The sequence below is a fragment of the Phyllobates terribilis genome, unplaced genomic scaffold, assembly GCF_046119375.1.
Source record: "Phyllobates terribilis strain yellow unplaced genomic scaffold, ASM4611937v1 Scaffold_2__4_contigs__length_985480577, whole genome shotgun sequence".
Taxonomy (NCBI): Eukaryota; Metazoa; Chordata; class Amphibia; order Anura; family Dendrobatidae; genus Phyllobates; species Phyllobates terribilis.
The window spans coordinates 156,489,359-156,512,785 of NW_027362762.1; the positions used below are offsets into that span (position 1 = coordinate 156,489,359).

Below are 23,427 nucleotides of genomic sequence, written 5' to 3' on the forward strand. Positions count from 1 at the left end.
GGATGGAATGCTGTCTGGGACACCGGAACTTCGAGACGGTCCTATTATACCTGGACGATGTCATCGTCTATTCCAAGACCTACGAGGACCACCTGAAACACCTGGCCGAAGTGTTTGAAGCTCTGGAAAACTATGGCCTAAAGGTGAAACCCTCCAAGTGTCACCTCCTGAAACCAAAGGTGCAATACCTGGGACACGTGGTGAGTGCTGACGGAGTGGCTTCCGACCCCGATAAGATCACCGTGATTAAAGACTGGCCAAGACCCTCCAGCATAAAGGAAGTGCGGCAGTTCCTCGGGTTGGTAGGCTACTACCGAAGATTCATTCCCGGTTTCACCAAAATGGCAGCCCCTATGCAGAACCTCCTGATAGGCCAGTCCAGGAAAGCCAAAAACCAGAAGCCGCCCTTCAGGTGGGAAAAGCTGGAAGAGGAGTCCTTCTGCCAGCTGAAGATGGCCCTCACGGGGGATGAAATCCTGGCATATCCTGACTACAGCCAGCCCTTTATCCTCCACACGGACGCAAGTAACATCGGGCTAGGAGCCGTACTGTCCCAGATCCAGCAAGGGAAAGAACGGGTAATCGCTTACGCCAGCCGAAAGCTACGGCCCACGGAGAGGAACCCTGAGAATTAGGCTATGTGCCCACGATGCAGAAATGAAGCAGAAAATTTCTGCATCATTTCTGCATTTCCCTGGCAGAAAAAACACATGCAGATTGTGCATGCGTTTTTCCTGCAGAATACATGCGGATCCACATGCGGATTCACATGCGTTTCCGCATGCAGATTGACAAGCGCTTTCCAGGTGATAGCATCACTTGGAAAGTGCTTGACAACTAGGTCACACTGTATAAATCCATGCAAACGGCATGGATTTATATAGTGTGACCGTAAAAATTAAAACAAATAAAGCTATACTCACCCCCGAGGCCCCGGCGTGTGCTGCAGCGCTCGTTCCTGTCTGGTTCCTGGCTGCCAGCATATAGCGAGACAGAGCGGTGAAGGGCCTGCGGTCACATGACTGTGACGTCACCGCAGGTCCTCAAGCGATGCCGGCATTCAGAGAGAAGCCGCCGGACAGGTGAATATAACTTTATTTGTTATTTTATTCTTTTTTTACAGTTACAATGGTACCCAGGTCTGGATGAGAGTCTCCTCTCCTCCAGAACTGGGTACCATCCGCACATAGAGACGCATAGAAGCCGCTTGTACAAATGTACAGTCGCGGTTTCTATGCGTTTCAATGCAAGTCAATGGCGGGAGTTCCGCTGCGCTTCCGCAAAATTAAATGACATGCTGCGGATTTTTGTACGCAGCATAAACGCTGCGGAAAAATCCGCAGCATGTGCATAGAACATGCGGAATCCCCTTGGGGACCATGGGGTGCGGATTACCTAGCGTTTCACAAGCGTTTATGCTGTGGAAATTCCGCAGCATAAACGCTTGAAAAACGCTACGTGGGCACTCAGCCTTATAGCTCATTTAAGCTGGAGTTCCTGGCAGTGGTGTGGGCAGTGACCGAACGTTTCAAGCATTACCTTGCCTCTTCCAAGTTCACCGTGTACACGGATAATAACCCGCTGACACACCTGGACACTGCAAGGCTCGGTGCCCTGGAACAGAGATGGATGGCCCACCTGTCCAACTATGAATTCACCATTAACCCCTTTAGAGCCCATGCCGTATTAGTACGCACATTTGCGTACCCCCCGTTCAGTGAGGGCTGCTGCGCTGAGCCCTCACTGAACCGAGCACATGTCAGCTGATTCTTACAGCTGACATGAGCCCGCAACAGCCGCGGGTGGAATCGCGATCCACCCGTGGCTGTTAACATGTTAAATGCCGCTGTCAATCTCCGACAGCGACATTTAATGCACGCTTCCGGGTTGCGCATCATAAGCCCCGCCCACCGGCGACCCCGTCACGTGATCGCGGGTCACCGATGGGTGGGCATGACAACCCAGGGTCTGTAGCAGACGTCTGTGGCTGTCATGATCTCATCGCTATGAGCGCCACCTAGTGGTCGGCACTCATAGCACAGGACCATTTCTGCTATATGCAGGGGATCTGCTCGTCCCCTGTATGTAGCAGAGACAATCAGACAACTGCTGCTTCTAGTCTCCTACGGAGACTATTGAAGCATGCAGTAAGTGAAAAAAAAATGTTTTTAAAAATATAAAAAAAATTAAAAAAATATAAAAGTTTAAATCACCCCCCTTTCGCCCCATTCAAAATAAAATATAAAAAAAAAAACCCCACATACACATATTTGGTCTCGCCGCGTTCAGAATCGCCCCATCTATCAATATAAAACAAGAATTAATCTGATCGGTAAACGGTGTAACGAGAAAAAAATTCTAAACGCCAGAATTACGTCTTTTGGTCGCTGCAAAATTGCAATAAAATGCAATAACGGGCGATCAAAACATCGGATCTACCCCAAAATGTTATCAATAAAAACGTCAGCCCGGCGCGCAAAAAATAGATCCCGAAAAATGGAGACGCTACAGGTCTCGGAAAATGGCGCTATTTTTTTTTCGTTTTTTTTTACCAAATTTTGGAATTTTTTTTCACCACTTAAATATAAAATAACCTATACATGTTTGGTGTCTACGAACTCGTAATGACCTGGAGAATAAGAATGGCAAGTCAGTTTTAGCATTCAGTGAACGTGGTAAAAAATAAATAAAAAACAACTGTGGTATTGCACTTTTTTTGCAATTTTACCGCACTTGGAATTTTTTTCCCGTTTTCCCGTACACGATACGGTAAAACTAGTAATCGCGTTGAAAAGTACAACTTGTCCCGCAAAAAATAAGCCCTCACACGGCCATATTGTCCAAAAAATAAAGACGCTATGGCTCTGGGAACAAGGGGAGCAAAAAACGAAAAAGCAAAAACGACAAAACCCAAGGTTGCGAAGGGGTTAAATACCGGGCGGTACGCTCAAATGCCAACGCGGATGCCCTGTCTAGAATGCCAAACTTACCGGACATAGGGGAAGATCCAGAAGATCTGGAAGAAGTCGAGCTCCCTGCGTTCCACCGTCATGGGATTACCCTGTATTCCCACCGTGTGAAGGACAGGCGCTCTGTGACGTTCAATCCCTTGCCCCACCACAGCTGGGCGGAAACGCAAGACAGTGATCCCGCAGTCCGTCTGGTGAAGGAAATGCTGACACAGGCCAATGCCCGTCTTGACCCAGACGCTCCGTAGGAGACCAAGCAACTGTGGAAGGAGAAAAGTAAGCTGTTCCTATACAGGGAGAAGCTGTGCTGAAGAATGGTTAACTCTCGAACACATGAGTTGACTTGGCATGTAGTAGTCCCAAGACGAGACGCGGCTATGGTTCTGGAGGCATACCACAATGGAGCAGGACATTTTGGATGGAAGAAGCTGGAGTACTTGTTGCGTGAACGGTTCTACTGGGTAGGCATGAGAGGAGCCATCGAGAGGTGGTGCAGAGACTGTGGCCCGTGCAACCTAAGAAGAAAGGACCGTGCCAGCCAGAAGACTCCCCTGCAGCCCATCATCACCAGACAGCCACTGGAGCTGGTAGCCCTGGACCATGTGAAACTGGCTCCGAGCAGATCTGGGTATGTCTACGCCCTCACAATCGTAGATCACTACTCCCGGTTCCTGGTGGTGGTTCCCGTCAAGGACTTAACGGCTCAAACAGCAGCTAGAGCCTTCCAGCAGCACTTCTGCCGTCCACACGGGTACCCGGAGCAAGTGTTGACAGACCAAGGACCAGCCTTCGAAGCAGAGGTCTTCCAGGAGTTCTGCAACCTGTATGGCTGCAAGAAGATAAGAACAACGCCCTATCACCCCCAAACCAATGGACTCTGCGAGAAGATGAACCAGGTGGTGATAGATCTGCTAAAAACATTGCCCCTGGAAGAACGCAGTCTGTGGCCTGAGAAACTGCCCGATCTGGTGGACCTGTATAACCACATCCCTGTAGGTTCCACCAACTGTACCCTGGCTTACCTAATGCGAGCTAGACCTGGTAAGCTGCCTGTTGACCTGGATATGGGAGTCCTGACACCCGAGGACACCTCGCCAGAGGCAGACTGGGATACAGAAAGGCAGCAGCAGTATCGGAAAGTACAGGAGAGCGTCGAGCGAAGTCTGTCTCAGGCAAGAGAAAGGCAAGAGAGGACTTATAACCAACATGCTCCCGCTGTTCCCCTGGTACCTGGAGAGCAGGTCTTGAAAAGAAAAAGGCGGCTCCATAAGTTGGACGATCAGTGGGAAAAGGACCCGTACACTGTACTGCCCTCAAACCACAATAATCCAAAGGTGTACGTCATCAGTAAGGATGGAGGAGAGACCACAGCCACTGTCTCCAGAGACTACCTGAAAAAGTGCCCCGAGAAGTTGCAAAGCACGGATGAAGATCAGGAAGACCCTCAACCCGTAGAGGAAAAGGAGGAAATGATCAGCACCGTACTCGGAGACTTTACCCGGTCCTGGACACAAGTGAACAACGCTATCGTGGTACCCGTCCTCACCTTTCTCCAGCCAGCCCCTCAAGTGCCTACAGAAGACCAGGTAGAGCTGGAAGAGCAGCCGGCCCAGGAGGCAGAAGAATCCATACCAGCAGACCAGGAGAATCAACCCTCTGCTAGTAGTGAGCCTGCCGTGCCCCTAGTGAGCCAAAGAGTGTGCAGACAGCTGCCCAGCTTACCTATAACATCCCCTACACCCTGTAGTGCAGAACCAGTTAGTGAGCTCCGTAGGTCCACTAGAGTCACTAAAGGTCAGATGCCCGCTCGCTGGAAAATATAAACTAATGCACTGTAAATGTACCTGTTTCTTGAAAATGTTTACGTTTTTTGTTGTTGCTTGTTATTAATTATGTTTCTCAGTTACCCTGCAGGGTTCTTTGGACTAACAGGTTATGGACGCTGGATAACCGGAACACTTTTGTAGATAGTTGCACATTGTGCCTCTTGCGAAGATGGCCGCGGAAGAGAAAACCTGTCTGGCGTGGCCTCCTTGCGGCCCAAAGTAGCTAGCTTCAGCCTTGCAGCCACGCCCAAGGCCAACGCAAGGGGTTTGCTTTGGAAAGGTCCAATACTTCGCTTAAAACTTCACCTTGGGTGATATGGACACCCGGTTGCGGAAACTCCGTGACCTTTAAAGAACTAAAGCTTCTTGTAAATATGTTATTGTATTATCGTTTATACCCTTGTATTTATGTTTCTTTAAAAATGTGTTTAGTCCCGGAGTACTAAAATTTACTAGGGGGGAATGTGGCACCCCAGGGGTCTGGTTGCCACAGTAATAGAAATATTATGTCTGAGAGCAAGTGGGAGGTTTCTCTGGTCAGGAGACTTAAGCATGCAACACTGCCCGCCCAGACCTGGGAAGGGAGGAATCTGCCCTTATAAACTGGGTCTGGGGCGGGATTAGGAGAGTCAGAGCTTGGAGAGGGAAAGATACAGCAGGTGAGGACACTACAACCGGACACCGGAGTCCGAGGCTGTGGGGACTGATATACACCCAGCAGCAGAAACCAGCCGGCAGGGGATTCCAGGTCCTCTGGCCATAGAAGCCCGGAGGCTCAGTCACAAGAAAGGGACCAGCGCCGCCATCCAGGAGTGGAGGCTAACAGAAGGCCCCAAGTCACCAGCCATACGGGTGAGCACCACACGGTATACTCAGGGACGTGGGCTATTTGTAACCGCTTACAGCAAGGTAGCCAGGAAAGAGTGCAGATAGACGGGGAGGCCTACAACTCCGCCTGGCCAGGGGAGATCCTGCTTGTTCACAGACTGACCAGGCCTCTACTGCTAACCAGTACTCCCGGGAGGGTCTGCTTTATACCATCAGTAAAGACCCTGAACTGCACCACATGTCTCTGTATTTCATCGCCGCACCAGCACCATTAGTACTGGGACGCTCACACCATCACTCCCATCATCCACACTAGCTGCCCAGAGGCAATACTTCTCCCCTGGGGAGTTATCCTATACTTGGCTGCGCTTACAACATCAGCCTCAGCGGTCTGCAGCGCAGCGGCGGTCCCCACTGACCGCAATCCACGGGTGGCGTAGTCGGACATTTGTTATTACACTAAGACTGCCACTGGTTTGACCACCCTGGGCACGGACCGGGTCATCGCCATGAGGACTACATCCCACCAGAGGCCCGGTTCCGGGTTCCCCACGCGGCCCAGGGGGCGCGTTATTCACACTTTCAGTATTTGGTCAGTATTTTACATCAGTATTTGTAAGCCAAAACCAGGAGTGGGTGATAAATACAGAAGTGGTGACGTGTTTCTATTATACATAGTAACATAGTTTTTAAGGTTGAAGGAAGACTAAGTCCATCTAGTTCAACCCATAGCCTAACATGTTGATCCAGAGGAAGGCAAAAAAAAACCCATGTAGCAAACACTAAGCTCCACATTGGGGAAAAAAATTCCTTCCTGACTCCATACGACAATCAGACTAGTTCCCTGGATCAACGCCCTATCAAGGAATCTAGTATATATAACCTGTAATATTATACTTTTCAAGAAAGGCATCCATGCCCTTCTTAAATTTTAGTAGTGAATCTCTCATTACAACATCATGCGGCAGAGAGTTCCATAGTCTCACTGCTCTGACAGTAAAGAATCCCCGACTGTGATTATGATTAAATCCTCTCTCCTCCAGACGTAGAAGATGGGGCCTTGTCCCCGTCTCTGGCCTCAGAGTAAAAAGATCAGTAGAAAGGTCTTTGTACTGTCCACTCATATAATTGTACATAGTATAGTATAGTATTATACTTTTCCTTTGTCACTCCTGGTTTTGGCTTACAAATACTTAGGTAAAATACTGACCAAATACTGAACGTGTGAATGTCGCCTAAGGCTGTGTGCCCACTATGCATTTTTTAAGCGTTTCCGCAGCGACAATTCTGCTGCAGAAACGCTTAAAAACGCTTGGTAGAAAGTCTGCAATGTTTCCCAATGATAATCCGCATGTGCTGTGCACATGCTGCGGAAATTTCCGCTGCGGATTATCATTGCGGAAAAATCCGCAGCACTACCAATTATTTTGCGTAATCGCGGCGTTTTTGCCGCCATTGACTTGCATTGAATCGCTTAATATCCGCATGACTACATGTGCACATGCGGATATTAAGTGATTCAATGTGCGGATGGTCCCCGGGTCTGGAGAAGAGGAGACTCCCCTCCAGACTCGGGTACCATAGTACCTGTAAAAGAAAAGAATTAAAATAAAAAATATATATTATACTTACTTTCTGATGGCCCCCGGTCTCCTGTATGATGCGTCCTGGCTTCCCGGCAGCTCACAATGGTCTAAAAGGACCTGCCATGACGTCATTTAGTCATGTGACGGGTCATGCGACTGCTGATGTCGGCGGTCGCGTGACCTGTCACATGACTAAATGACGTCATGGCCGGTCCTTTTACACAACCGCGAGACACCGGGAAGACCGGACGCATCAGATAAGGAGACCGGGGGCCATCGGAAAGTGAGTATAATGTTTTTTTTTTATTTTTTACCATTTTTATTCTTTTTTTTAACTAACTTGGTCACATTACATAAAATCCATGCCGGTTGCATGGATTTATATAGTGTGACCAAGTTGTCAAGCACTTTCCAAGTGATTCTAAAATCGCTTGGAAAGCGCTTGACAACCCGCATGCGAAATCGCATGATCAAAACGCTACACATCCGCATGTCCCTTGCAGGAAAACGCATGTAAAATCCGCATGCATTTTTTCTGGCAGGGAGATGCAGAAACGCTCAGGAAAAATCCGGAACATTTCTGCATCGTGGGCACTTAGCCTAAGACTGACTGCCAGAACCGATTCATGATATTGCATTTGAGCCTTTTTGTCTAGTTTTTGGTGTTTTTTGCCAATTACGCATTTGTGCACTATTCTTTTAATTTGCGTCTTTTTTAAAGTCTAGTTTATAGGTGTTCGCCTGCTTTTTTTTTATGTTTGTCATTGTGGGTTTGGGATTTCTACATGTTTTCGAGTGATTTATCAATTGTGATCTTTTAAAAAATTGCTAAATATTTGTGCAAATGTACTCCTAATTCCCCCCTACAGTAATTTTATGTATGACTAAAACTTGGGTGCAAAGAGGGTTAAAGGCAAAAATAAAGAATATTTTGATTTTGTATAAACTTCAGGAACCACGTGCATCAGGAATAAAACTAGACTAAAAAATAAAAGTTATTTAAAAATAACGAAAACAATGAATCAGGATCTAAGTGTTCAAAGATTTTTAAAAACAGACTTATCAAAAGAAATACACATAAAAAACCCCCCAAGGGGCCGATATATCAAAGTGTTTATGCCTGAAAACTGGAGTAAAATACTTTGAATTGTTGCAAAAATTTTGTGTAATGCAAAGTTGTGCAAAAATGTTGCAACTTTTGGTGTTTGAAACAACTATGCCAAATTGAGCAGGGGAAGAACTGTGGTGGTTCGGGTTGTGGTTATGCCCAACTGTCAAATTCAGCAAATGTTCCCGTGTTTCCTCCCCCAAAAATGTTACTCTAGTCTCTTACTGGAGCAACATTTCTGGCGACGTGCATTCTCCCAAAATTATTAAGAGGCATGATATCTTAATGAATTTTATGCATCAAACTCCAATTCACCCCTTCATTAAAACTGGCATGTACTGGAGTACTATGCACCAATTTCATTTGGGTGCGCATGCTTCTTAGTGGAATCTTCCTCCATGCAGTATGCTAGATGCTAGAAAGGCTACTCCATTTAGAGACTGGAGTAGCATTTCTGGTGTTAAAATGCGCTGGAAAGTTTTCAGAATTTGATGGGCAGGCGTAAACCACACCCTATCCCGCCACCTACACAGTTCCCCCCATTTCGGTGGAGCTACTTCAAACTGGAAAGTAGTAAAATGTTTGCGACACTTTGCGTTGCATAAATGTTTTGCAACATTTTACACCAGTTTCCTGATGTAAAAGCTTTGATGAGTCGCCCCCTAAGTGTTTACTGTTTACTCATGGTTTTCTATATATTTTTTTTCCTTGTGTGGGATTTTAACAACCTTTCATGTATTTCAATGTAAATTTGGGGCAGATTCATTCTTCTAAATCTGCATCCAGTACTGCAAAGACCATGGCGGAAAGCAATACTGAGTAGCACCAAAGTGTTTATCAAATGCATATCATCGTGTTATCATTTGGATGCACATCATTGAATTGTATTCTGTATGTGATGCAGAAGAATGTTTAATATAATTGTGTTATTTTTACCTTCACTTGTAGTGATTAGCTAAACTCCTTAGTCGGTTTTGTACATCTGGATTTAATCTGATCCGATTTTTATCCCCCATTTATGAAGGTGCATGGAATATTGAATAAGTGACTGACTCACGCAGCAGATGGGCACTGGCCACATGAGAAATATAACTCATGTCATACATTTTTATTTAATCTGTTATGGATCTTTCAATATCATAAAGCTACATGTAGGTTTCAACAGTATCTGAGCCAGAAGACAAAAGGGATTTAGCCCAAACCAATGGTTTATTTTCTCTTAGCATTGAAAATACAAGCATACTCAACAGGCCCCACGTCCGTTTTATATTGGGAGGTCTAGAGAAGTAGCTATTGACAAAATGAATGGTTTGCCAAAATCAGGGGGCAGAGGATGTGGTCACTGCTACAGCCTTCGCCCCCACATGGAAATGAATCATCATCAGAGACATCAATTTCACGGGCTGGACTGATCCATGCTGTACTGAGCATGTGTCAGTTGTCAATTCCAAGTTATGCTCAGTATGAGCTCCCTTCTTACTGTGCACTCTCTTCTTCTCAGTGCACAGTGACAGCGCACTCCCTCCCTGACTCTAATTAGAAGTCCAAGCAGGTAAGAGAGTGCACTGTCAGTGTGCATTGTAAGAAGATAACCCAGAGAGCAGAGACTGCCTCACCCCGAAAATGATGTCTGTTTCGGGGGTACTCTTTTGCCGGCTTGTCACTTCTACATAGAGTCGGAGAGGGAGCGCACTGTCACTGTGCACTGAGAAGAAGAATGCACAGTAAGAAGGGAGCATGTATTGAGCATACATCGGAATTGACAACTGATGCATGCTCAGTAGAGCAAGGACTAGCCCAGCCCCTGAAATGGATGTCACTGATGACGCTTCATTTCAGGGTAGGGGCAGAGGCTGTGATTGTAACTGCAGCCTCTGCCCCCTGATGACATCTCGTTTGCGTATCCCAGCATGCACTGGGGATTTTCAAATGACATGTCATCAAAATGGAAATAGATAAAAAAAAAAAAAATAAAGCATCTAGATAAGAGAGAGAAGGGTAGGGACTTTTTAATTAAACTATATCTGGAAAACTATCTCTAACTATTCTAATATAATAAAAAACATTTAGGATGAAAAATAATATTAATTTGGGACCACTCCTTTTAATTAAACTTTCTTCAGGCCTACGAATTGCAATCTGACTTCTATTTCAGTCATAACTATCGAGAAAAACCTGAGGGATCATTCAAAGTGATAAAAAAAAGCATAATGCTGGTTCTTTTTTTATTTTAGTAAAGAAAAAATAACATTAAATTCTAGTTTTCATAAGCTCATAAATCAGTAAACTGTCATTTTATCTGGTAAATCATACTAATCACAGCATGCTTTCCAGCAGGCGAGAGATTCCTCTACATGTTGTGATATCAAGTTATCACCAACTATTCCAGATAATTTATCTTACAGATGATCCAGAGACTGGTTAGATGGGTAAAACTCAAAAGCCATTGCTCCCAGAGAGAAAAAGGCTTTTAAAATGACATTCGGATTGAAATGGCATGTCAGCAGCAGGGGATCAGAATCTCACAATGAGTTATTGTAATATCTTGTACATAATGAATATATTATGGGCTGTTATGTAGGAATCTTAGAGGCTTACTATAGACTTTATGATTATACCAGATTTTTATCTACCCCTTCTAAGAGTAGCATGGTGTAGAGACCAAGACCCTTATTTCAGCAATGAATCACTTGGTACTGGGCTGCTTGCTATAGTCTTGATAAAATCACTGTTTTATCCAGCTCTCTGAATGCTGAACTCTGCATAACTCTGCCCACACCACTGATTGGTAGCTTTATGTGTACACTGTGCATAGGCAGAAAGCTGACAATCAATGGTGGGGGCGGGGCTATATGTAGCTCATGCATATGGAGGATTACATGGCAGCAGGTTTACTAGTCCTCTAGTAACAGACTCCCTTTAAATGTTTAAGAAGAGTATTTGGAGTTCTGAATGAGAAAAATTGTGCTGTCACTACTATTAAGATATATAAGAATTGATCCTATTGGTTGTTTTATGAATAAAAATCTTAACTTTTTGCTGAGTTTTTTTTAAAGTAAATCTCATGTGTAAAAACAAATTTTCTGAAAAGACAACTTAGTTGTCTACATTACATCATGAAACTGACTGAAAACCACTGTTTTTTGACTGTTGTCAAAAGGTTTTTAGTTTTATAAGATGATGGTGATCAGCACAAACACTGAAGGTCACATAGATATAAATGATAAATTCAGTGCAGCTCTAGCCACACTTGCCAATGTTTAGAAATTAATTTGATTATTCTTCTAATAATACAGTAATATTTTCTGATTATACTCATTCATTTTGCAGTTACCTTTTGTAATGGGTTCGGACTCCGATCTTCATCTATTTCTGTTGAGAAATGAAACAAAGAAGCAATTAAGTAGAATAACAAAAATGTTCATTATACAAATGCAGTTTGTTACATACATAAATATGCAAATTGATATTCAAGATTATCAATTACAAAGCGGTAGAGATTTTTGAAAACTGGTGTACGTCAAGTGGAAGAGTTGCCATAGCTATTAATTCCATGGATTGACCCTTTTGAAAGTCAAAAGAAGCAACCTAACTGGTGGCTATGAGTTACCTTCTACTTTTCTCCTGCCGTCTTCTTTATACAAACTCTGGGTAATTTAAGCCATGCCACATTCCACCAAGAAGATCATCAAAATGCCCCAAAACATCAATTGCAACATAAATTAGCTTAATCTCCTTTGTGGTCTGATCAGCAGGACAGCCCCCAGTAAGTTTGGGAAATGTTCACAATTCTACAGGAGATGCAAACAAGTCTTTCCTTCTCAAGAGAAACTTTAATTCTATTATTACAAATATCTAAACATTTTTGTTGTCAGAATTACATTCCTTTTGTAATTTACATCACTTTTTTGGCATAAATGCTAATGAATTTACTGTCCATGCTTGGCTATGCCCCCTCTTGTCTAAGCTTGGCACAGTTTTTAAAAAGTTGATGGACCTGGCATAAAAGACCAAAAGACGCAACATTTTTGTGCAATTATGAGTTTGCACAAAAAGTTTGCAACATTCCATGCAGTTTTATACCATAAAAACTGCGTTATGAATCGGGGCCATAGACTATACAGTATTAAACCAACTCAACATGAATCAACATGATCATAATTGTATTACAATATTAAATATCACAGTTGACAACTAGAAAAAAGAGAGGGGTCGCTCACTGGTCTATTCGGGTGCTCTGAAGAAAAGAGTAATCTCAATTGCAAAAAGAACTTCGGCACTCCATACATGAAAATATAAGAAATATTGTATCTAGACTAATGTCACTTTGAAAAATGAAGGTTTTTTGCGCATAATTTGGCCAATTTATGTGTGCCCATCAACCACGACAAGGTCACCTTCGTATGATGGGAAACTACGCTACGCTACCACTGGATATGCCACTCTTGGGCTGTAAGCCTGTATGGACAATATGTCTCTGCTTGGGCTTTTAACCTACAATGTATGGACTGGTAGAGCTAGTTAAAACCACCTGTGACTGAATGGGAGGGACACATGGTCAGAAAAAAGGCTGTCAAACTTCTAATAGTGTGAACACGTACCTGCTGCAATGCTCCAGGAGCGGGATCCCAAAAATGATTAATAGAAAAAAGAGAGGGGTCGCTCACTGGTGGTTTTAACTAGCTCTACCAGTCCATACATTGTAGGTTAAAAGCCCAAGCAGAGACATATTGTCCATACAGGCTTACAGCCCAAGAGTGGCATATCCAGTGGTAGCGTAGCGTAGTTTCCCATCATACGAAGGTGACCTTGTCATGGTTGATGGGCACACATAAATTGGCCAAATTATGCGCAAAAAACCTTCATTTTTCAAAGTGACATTAGTCTAGATACAATATTTCTTATATTTTCATGTATGGAGTGCCGAAGTTCTTTTTGCAATTGAGATTACTCTTTTCTTCAGAGCACCCGAATAGAACAGTGAGCGACCCCTCTCTTTTTTCTATTAATCATTTTTGGGATCCCGCTCCTGGAGCATTGCAGCAGGTACGTGTTCACACTATTAGAAGTTTGACAGCCTTTTTTCTGACCATGTGTCCCTCCCATTCAGTCACAGGTGGTTTTAACTAGCTCTACCAGTCCATACATTGTAGGTTAAAAGCCCAAGCAGAGACATATTGTCCATACAGGCTTACAGCCCAAGAGTGGCATATCCAGTGGTAGTGTAGCGTAGTTTCCCATCATACGAAGGTGACCTTGTCGTGGTTGATGGGCACACATAAATTGGCCAAATTATGCGCAAAAAACCTTCATTTTTCAAAGTGACATTAGTCTAGATACAATATTTCTTATATTTTCATGTATGGAGTGCCGAAGTTCTTTTTGCAACAGTTGACAACTAAATATGATCACAATTTATCTGTACAAAATGTGCTTTTCAGGTCATTCCCCAGTACCCTCACTTATCTTCCCATCTTTTGAAGTCCACACCATCAGACTATCCTTTAGGCCAGTCTCACCAGATCCTGGATCACTTTGCCACCTGGCTTCCACACTTTCTATCCTGTGATATTCCCACTCTCATTATGGGGGACTTTAACATCCCTATTGATAATCCGCTGTCCCCATCTGTCACTCATCTTTTATCTTTAATTTTCTCTCTCAACCTTTCATAGCTTACTATCGTTCCTAAAAATAAAGATGGGAATACACTGGACCTGGTCTTCTCCCGGCATTGCTCAGTTCATGATTTTACAAACTCTCTTCTCTGACCACAACCTTCTTTCATTCTCTGTCACTTTCAATAACTGTCTCTCCGCTCAGGACCGCTCTACTTACCACACTTATAGAAATATCTGTGCCATCAATACCTAGTAACTTATGAAGAATTTGCTGTCATCATTGGCCCCAATCTCCTCCCTCTCATGTCCGGACCCTGCTCTGAAACATAATAAACAATGGAAAATCTCACCTCTCCAAACAAGCCTACTTCACTGTCGTCATCACCTTACTATCTAACAATACTAAACAACTTTATGACACTTTTCACTTCATCCTCAGTCCTAAACTACAAACCCCTGTGTCCAAACTCATTGCTGACAATCTGGCCAATTATTTTTTTTATAAAAAATAACCATAATGAAATTTTCTCACAATCCCCTAATATCATGTATTCTCTATCCTCCCACACTTCACCAAGCTCACTTTCTGTTTTTGACCCAGCCTCAGAAGAAGTTACTTGGCTCCCCACTTCTTTATCGCCCTACTACCTGCATTACTGACCCTATTCCCACTCATCTCCTCCAGTCCCTCTGCCTGGCTGTCACTACCCACCTAACTAAAATATTCCATCTCTTTCATCTGCAATCTTTCCCTGCTTCTTCAAACAAAACATTATATACCCATTACTAAAAAAAAACATCACTCGACTAGAACTGCGTTGGTAGCTACCGACCTGTCTCTAATCTCTCAACTTCTGGAACACTTGGCCCACTTTTGTCTAATCCGAGAGAAATCCTTTCAGATACCATAACTCCCTTCTTGACACCTTATAATCCAGTTTCTGCTCCTTACATTCTACAGAAACTGCCCTGACTAAAGTCTCCAACAATCTACTAACAATTAAATCTAATGGTCACTATTACGGGCTCATTCTTCTGGATCTGTAGCTTTTGCCAGTTTGGGTCACCTCATTATGTTCTGCTGAATCGGCCTCAATGACACTATTCTCTCATGGTTCTACTCCTACCTCTGTGACGGCTCCTTCACTGTATCTTTTACTGGCTCTTATTCATCTCCTCTTGCCCTTACTGTCGGGGTTTCTAAGGATTCAGTCCTAAGCCCCCTCTCTATTGTACAAACCTTCAGCAGATTTGGTTTTCAGTACAATCTTTATGCCAATGACAATCAATTATACACTTCTTCTCCTGACATCACCCAGCATTACTACAAAATACCAGTTATTGTCTGTCCACTGTCTCTAATATCATGTCTTTCCCGTATCTAAGACGGAACTCATTTTGCTTCTTTCTTCTACTAACCTACCGAAACCCATTATTGCCATTTATGTTTGTGGTTCTACCATAGCTCTCAGGCAGAATGTCCACTGTCTTGGGGTTATATTTGACTCAGATCTTTCCGTTACTCTCCTAACACTCACTGGCTCATGCCTCCTGCACGTCAAAAATATTTCTAGAATTCTACCTTTTTTTACCTTTGACTCTACAAAAACTCAAACTGTTGCTCTTTTTCATTCTTGTCTGGACTATTGCAACTCTCTACTAAGTGGTCTTCATCTTACTAAGCCCTCCTCTCTCTAATCCATCCTGAATGCAGCAGTCAGGATCATATTTCTCTCTAACCGCTAGACCGATGCCTCCAAACTGTGCCAGTAATTGCACAGTAATGGCCCATCCTTTACACAGTACAACATAAACTTAAAACTCCCACCCATAAAGCGCTCCACGGTTCAGTACCACCCTACATCTCCTCCATCTTCTCTGTCTACCACCCTACCTGTGCTCTCCATTTTGCTAATGACCTAAGGCTAACATACCATATTTTTTTGACCATAAGACGCAATTTTTTCCCCCCAAATTTGGGAGGAAAATGGGGGGTGCGTCTTAGCTTACTGGATACTTGCAGTGGTGGTGTAGTGGGATCGCAGGGTCCTCCGTTCCCTCCCTCCTTCAGGGCCACGGCGGTGGCAGCAGCAGAAGAGGAGGTGAGATGCTGTCGGCGGTGCGGAAGGCAGAGTGGTGGTGCAGCGATGAGGCAGAGCGGCGGGGCAGCAGAGCAGCTGTGTGGCATTGAGGCAGAACAATTGTGCAGCAGACCGGCGGTGAGGTGGTGTGGCAGAGCGGCGGTGAGGCGGTGCGGCAGAGCAGCTTTCTGGTAGCCGCGGCAATCTTCCTGAAGCCGTGATCTACAGGAAAATGGCTGCTCGATCTGGTGCATGAACCATCTGGGAGCATGGGCGGCCATTTTTCTGTAGATCACAGCTGCGGCCACTGGACAGCAGCGTATGCCGCTCTCAGCCCAACGCAGGCCCCAGGCCCCAGCCAGACCACAGACCCCAGCCAGGTCACAGACCCCGGCCCCAGTCAGGCCACAGGTCCCAGCCAGGCCACAGGCACCGGTCCCAGCCAGGCCCCAGGTCCCGGCCCCAGCCAGGCACCGGCCAGAGCCAGGCCACAGACCCCGGAGCCAGGCCACAGGCACCGGCCCCGCAGCATCTCACCTTCTGCTGCAGCCACCAGGTTCCTGAGGGGGGGAACAGAGGGCCCTGCGATCCTGCTCCACCACCACTGCAACTTCCCGCTGCTGGAGCACCGCCTTCTTGAACCCAGGGTCCGCAGCATTCCTCCACTTCCACCAGCTTCCTGAGGGACTCTGTCTCCTGTGACACTCGCTCCACCACCCTCCAGGTAAGATACCTATTCAGACTATAAGACGGACCCCCATCTTATAAAAACATTTTTTCCTATTTCCCACCCCAAAATTTGTGGTGCGTCTTATGGTCTGGTGCGTCTTATAGTCCGAAAAATACGGTACTCTATAATCTGAACCTCCCACTCACATCACCAAGACTTCTTTTGTGCTGCACCAGTTCTCTGGAATGCACTACCTCGGACAACTCAATTCCCAGTATCCACAGTTCCAAGCGTGCCCTAAATCACATCTCTTTAGACTGGCATATCACCTTACCTCACTAATTTAACTATTACTTTTTGCCTTTCCTACATTTTCCTCAACATCTGGTCCCTCGTATCATCTGTTTATACACCCTCTATACACTTAATAGCACTTTGTACCTCGATACATACAGATACTGGTTGAAGACCGGTTTATGCAACGTAATGTGAATACCCTTATTCATTATATTGATGGCTGGACCATACAATAGAAGCACTCTTTACCATTCACCTTTTGGGTCTCCCCTATTTCTTCATAGATTGTAATTGTAAGCTTTAGAGCAGTTCCCTCACTCCTCTTGATATGTGTTGAATCAGGTGTTGTAGGTCAGGTGTAATGTCTGATACTGTCTTTTCATGCCCCCTCTGAATTGTGAAGTGCTGCGGAATATGATTGCGCTACAGAAATAAAAATGATTATAATCTGTATATTATAATATAATATATTTTGTTTAGAATTTAAGGAAGTGTATATCAGATTGTGAAATCTTTCTTGCAACTCAAAAAGCAATTTTATTACAATTCTATAAACATATAAGAAATCTCCCCAACATAATCTTATCTGGACAAGATCAGAAAAACATTCATAAACCAGCCTAAAGCTTAATTAACCATTATCCATGTGTCTTACATGCAGAAACACAAGACAAATCTAAACTGCAAATATATATGAAAATAAACTGAATATCGTGATTAAGGGGTTACATTTTCCTTCTACCTTTGGAATAATTGCCTCCCCCTCCTTCCTGTACATGACTCCTCTTTCATAATTAGAAATTTAATAATGGTCAGATGAGCAGTTAATTAGCAGGAATCACAGAAAGTATAGTTTAAAGGGTAACTTATCTAATAGACCATTTGCCTAATTAAAATAATTATGCAAAATCATACACCTTGATAAATCTTGTTTCCAGATGTATCATTTATGCTTGAAATCAACCTAAAAGCACAGCGTGACTGATACCTGACATATGAAAGGAAAATAAGTACCCTCTAGAAGTACGGTTACGTAAAAAGAGGGGCAGTCAATTGCTCTCTAATTGTGCCCACCATCACAGAGAATTCTTCCATCTACGGTATTTTTCGGACTATAAGACGCACTTTTTTCCTCCAAAATTTTGGACGAATGTTGGGGGTGTGTATATTTATGTGTGGTGTGGGGGGAGCGGTATCGGTGGAGGAGCGGGGCACATTAGGCAGCAGCCACCCGCTGCAGCCTACACTGTCCCCGCTGCTAAAGAAAATGAATATTCACTGCTCCCCACGCCCATGGGGTGTGGGGAGCACTGAATATTCATGCTCCTTAATAGCGGGTATACAGTGTAGCCGCGCTGCGACTCCTGCTGCTGCCGGCTATCTCCTGTGCCCGCTGTTAAAGGGCATGAATATTCAACCTCTCTCCATGCCCATGGGAGTGGGGAGGGGGTGAATATTCATGCCCTTTAATGAGCGGGCACAGGAGATAGCCGGCAGCAGCCGCAGCGCGGCTCCGCTGTGTGCCGGCTATGAAGGAGAGTGAAGTCACTGCTCCCTGCGCACACAGACCCGGCGTGGGGAGCAGTGACTTCCGGCAGCTGATCTCTCCATGTGAGCCGCGCATGGCAGTGACGTCATGCGCGGCTCACATGAAGAGATCAGTGCAGGCAGACAGGACGCAGCGCTGGAGGAGAGAGAAGAAAGGTGAGTAGGAGTGTTTATTTTTTTTTAATGTGCAGCATGATGGGGATTAGGGGGACCATGCATACTAGGACAGGGATAAGGGGTACCATGCATACCAAGACAGGGATTAGGGGTGCCATGCATACCAGGACAGGGATTAGGGGTGCCAAGCATACCAGGACAGGGATTAGGGGTGCCATGCATACCAGGATAGGGATGAGGGGTGCCATGCATAAATGCATACCAGGACAGGGATTAGGGGTGCCATGCATACCAGGACAGGGATAAGGGGTGCCATGCATACTAGGATAGGGATAATTGGTGCCATGCCTACCAGGATAGGGATTAGGGGTGCCATGCATACCAGGACAGGGATTAGGGGTGCCATGCATACCAGGACAGGGATTAGGGGTGCCATGCACACCAGGATAGGGATGAGGGGTGCCATGTATACCAGGACAGGGATTAGGGGTGCCATGCATACCAGGATAGGGATAATGGGTGCCATGCATACCAGAATAGGGAAGGGGTGCCATGCATACCAGGACAGGGATGAGGGGTGCCATGCATACCAGGACAGGGATGAGGAGTGCCATGCATACCAGGACAGGGATGAGGGGTGCCATGCATACCAGGATAGGGATTAGGGGTGCCATGCATACCAGGACAGGGATGAGGGGTGCCATCCATACCAGGACAGGGAGGAGGGGTGCCATGCATACCAGGACAGGGATGATGGGTGCCATGCATACCAGGATAGGGATGAGGGTTGCCATGCATACCTGGACAGGGATGAGGGGTACCATGCATACTAGGACAGGGATGAGGGGTGCCATGCATACCAGGATAAGGATGAGGGGTGCCATGCATACTAGGATGGAGGGATGCCAGGCATACCAGGATGGGGATGGGGACCACGTATAAAAGGAAGGGGGGGGGGCATATATACCAGGATGGGGAATATTGTCAGAATTGGGGGACATTATCCCTATACCAGTGTCAGCAGAAGACCCCCTCCCCCTTAAAAGTGCATCATGACCACATTTTTTGCTTAAATTTTTATTTTTTTATTTTCCTCCTCTAAAACCTAGGTGCGTCTTATGGTCCGGTGAGTCTTATGGTCCGAAAAATATGGTACATCTTTAAGTGTAGCTGTCTGTGATTGCCCGGTAATGATGTCTCTAGTGGTCTAATGGATAAAAGCTTAGTACAACTGGTGCAACAGCCAATAATAGTAAAGCTGTTCAATGTTCTGTGTATGGGGACTGTACCTCTACAAATGGTGTTGGGAAGAGAAGGATCGGTTAATTTATTTTTTCTTCCAGAAGTTAAGCCACTATGAGAGGTGTCTTCTGCAGCTTTCTTCCCTATCCATATTGAAAACACACGAGCACTTGGCTGAACCAAACATTCGTTGTCTAAGAGTGACAACGGAGGCATAGTCACGCTAACCTTCAACCAGAACACAGATTCAATTTGTTGCCGTTGACTATGACTAAACATCCTGGCCATGGAAGAAGATGTCCTATCCTGGCACCCACCACCAATGAACACTTTGCTGCCAACCACCCTGGAGGAGGAAAGTCTCTACTGTCACATAAGTCCATGTTTGTTGGGAGCCATGTTACAGATCTTGCATCAGCGCCCAAGAATTTAATATTATGAGCTTGACCATCGCCTAGTTTACCGCCATAAGATTAACGCTTACCCCCATAAATTTAAATATGATAATGAAAAATCTGCATTCATTAGACTGGAAACTAAAGGTGGCTTCACATAGCACAACCAAGGTTTTTAAACGTCTCTTGATCGGCTGTATACAAGCCAATTGGCAGTCATTTACTGACCTCTTGAGACAGACCGAGAAACGTTCTAAGAACACAGAATGATATTAATATGATCTTTCCGTGTGCATAGAATGTCATGTTATTGGCAGCACCTCTTCTGTTTGCACAAGACCATGTTCTGCCAGCAACGACAATTTTTAAACCAGCTTAAAAAGCACAAAATGACTGAACATTTTGCCAGCTTATCTGGTGTTTGCAGGCCTGTGTAGAAAAGAAATTAGTCTGCAACAACTATTCATCTGCACACAATTCTTGGCTAATGTAAATAGTCCATATCAGTCTTGAAGAAACCAATTTGACACCATCAGTGAATAGAGGGGCTATGCATTAAATTACATTATATGGCCAATAATTTAATATAATTTTTTTGTGCTTACAATAGTAAAATTACACTAAAATGATAGGGAAAGCCATTATTGTATGTTCAGCATTTTTAAGAAGACTCGAAATGTCATCTCTATGTTATATGTTTTTAGAGGCATTGATAACACTTTGTATCAGCACATTTTCTCTTTCCTCCGCTGCTGCAAATAACTCACATTATGTGATTACAAGACTTTCACATAATACAGTAATATTAGAGGACTTGTGCAATGCATCTTGGGAAAGATTGATTTTTTCAAGAGCATCTCCCACAAAGAAGACAGACAGCAGAGGAGCAGTTGGTGAGAGCTTGATGTAAGGGACATCAGGCTGATTAGTTTAATCCCTTTAAAGGAAAAATCCCACTTTTCACTGAACACAAAGCTCCATCTGTAGCAACAAGATGCCAAGTATATTATTTCTATCACAACAACAGAATCACGTACTGTCCATATATATCAACATGTACAGTTGTGGTCAAAAAATTTGAGACTAACACAAATTTTGGCAATTTGGATTTTTATGAAGAGTGATCAGATGAATTGCCAAAAGTTGTAAAGCAATTTCCTGCCATGAAAATTTACTTAATCACAAAACCCCCACTGAATTTCAGCCCTGCTACAAAATGACCTGTTTACAGTCATCTTCTCGTTAGTACGGGAGACAGTGTTAATAAGTAGAGATGAGCGAACCCTTCCAATGTTCGGTTCGTTCCAGTTTGGCGAACTTCCAGATGTTCGCCGAATAATTTGTCGAACAGTTCGAACATACCGAACCCCATTGGATTCAATGGGAGGCAAAACCAAACACATACACAACACCTTCAAACGGCCCAAAAGCTGCCAAAACAGATCAAATTAGGGGCAGACACCAGGAAAGTGGCATCAATTGACCCAGAGTACAAGTAGTATAATTATTATTATAGCGCCATTTATTCCATGGCACTTAACATGTGAAAAGGGGTCACTGACTGGTACAGGAGGAGAGAGAACCCTACTGGCAAGGGCTCACAAACAATCTACAAGGGATGGGTAAGAATATATTAGGTGAGAGAACAGCTGGTCGTTCAGCAGTATGGTGGAAGGAGGGTTACTGCAGGTTGTACGCTTATCGGAAGAGGTGGGTTTTCAGCTTCCTTTTGAAGGTTTCCATGGTAGACGAGAGTCTGATGTGTTGGGGTAGAGAGTTCCAGAGTAGGGGAGATGCATGCAACAAATCTTGTATGCGATTGTGGCAAGAAGAGATAAGAGGGAAGTTGAGAAGGAGATCTTGAGAGGATGGGAGGTTGCACGCTGGTAAGTACAGGGAGACTCGTTTACAGATGTATGGAGGAGACAGGTTTTGGATGGTTTTGTATGCCAAAGTTATGGTTTTCAACTGGAGTCTCTGGGCAACAGGGAGCCAGTGCAGGGGTTGACAGAGGGGAGAAGCCGGGGAATAGCTTGGTGACAGGTGGATTAGCCGGCCAGCAGAGTTTAGGATAGATTTGAGGGGTGCGAGAGTGGTAGAAGGGAGGCCACAGAGCAGAAGGTTGCAGTAGTCGAGGTGGGAAATGATAAGGGTGTGCACTGGTGTTTTTATAGATTCATGGTTGAGAAATGTGCGGATCCCGTAGATATTTTGGAGTTGGAGTGGGCAGCAAGTGGAAAGGGCTTGGATCTGACGTTTGAAGGAGAGATCAGAGTCAAGCTTGCGCGACAGGGGAGAGTGGGCAGCCATTGACTTTGATGGACAGGTCAGTTTGGGGGGATGAATGAGATGGTGGAAAGATGATGAATTTGGTTTTAGAAATCCAGCAGAGAAGAAAGATGAAATAGCGGACACACATTGTGTGATTCTAGTTAATAAGGAGGTGATATCAGGTCCAGAGGTAGATCTGTGTGTCATAAGCATAGAGGTGATACTGAAAGCTGTGAGACTCTATGAGCTGTCCCAGGCTAAAGGTGTAGATGGAGAAGAGCAGGGGTCCTTGAACTGAACCTTGGGGGGACACACAACACATAGAGGGCGACTTGAGGAGGTTGTATGTGAGTGGGAGACACTGAATGTCCTGTCTGTTAGGTACGAGGAGATCCAAGAAAGGGCCAAGTCTTTAATACCAAGAGATCAGAAAGTCTGTAGTAAGAGGGAATGGTCCACTGTGTCGAAGGCAGATGGCAGGTCCAGGAGGAGGAGGACAAACTACATCGCTTGGATTTGGCAGTTAGTAGGTCGTTGATGACTCTAGTCAGGGCAGTTTCAGTGGAATGGTGTGGTCGTAAGCCAGATTGAAAGCGGTCAAAGAGGGATCAGGAGGAGAGGTGGGAGGACAGCTCAAAATAGACATGATGTTCAAGTAGTTTGGAGGCATATGGGAGAAGTGATATGGGGAAATAGCTAGACACAGAGGATGGTTCAAGGGAGGGCTTTTTGAAGAGGTATGTTTGAAGCATACGGGAAAGACACCAGTTGTTAGTGACAGGTTGAAGAGGTGAGTTAGGCTTGGGATGAAGACTGTGGTAAGGTTTGGAATGAGGTGTGACGGGATTGGGTCAAGTTCACAGGTGGT

At 44.7% G+C, this 23,427-nt stretch overlaps 1 protein-coding gene across 1 annotated transcript in view; it reads right to left on the reverse strand.

Annotated features, from left to right (window-relative positions):
• PPP1R1A (protein phosphatase 1 regulatory inhibitor subunit 1A) overlaps positions 1-23,427 on the reverse strand; it is a 296,341-nt gene that overhangs the window by 48,424 nt on the left and 224,490 nt on the right. The window contains exon 3 of the mRNA XM_073670052.1: positions 11,652-11,689. Within this exon, the coding sequence (XP_073526153.1) occupies positions 11,652-11,689 (38 nt within the window). The remainder of the gene's footprint in view (positions 1-11,651; positions 11,690-23,427) is intronic.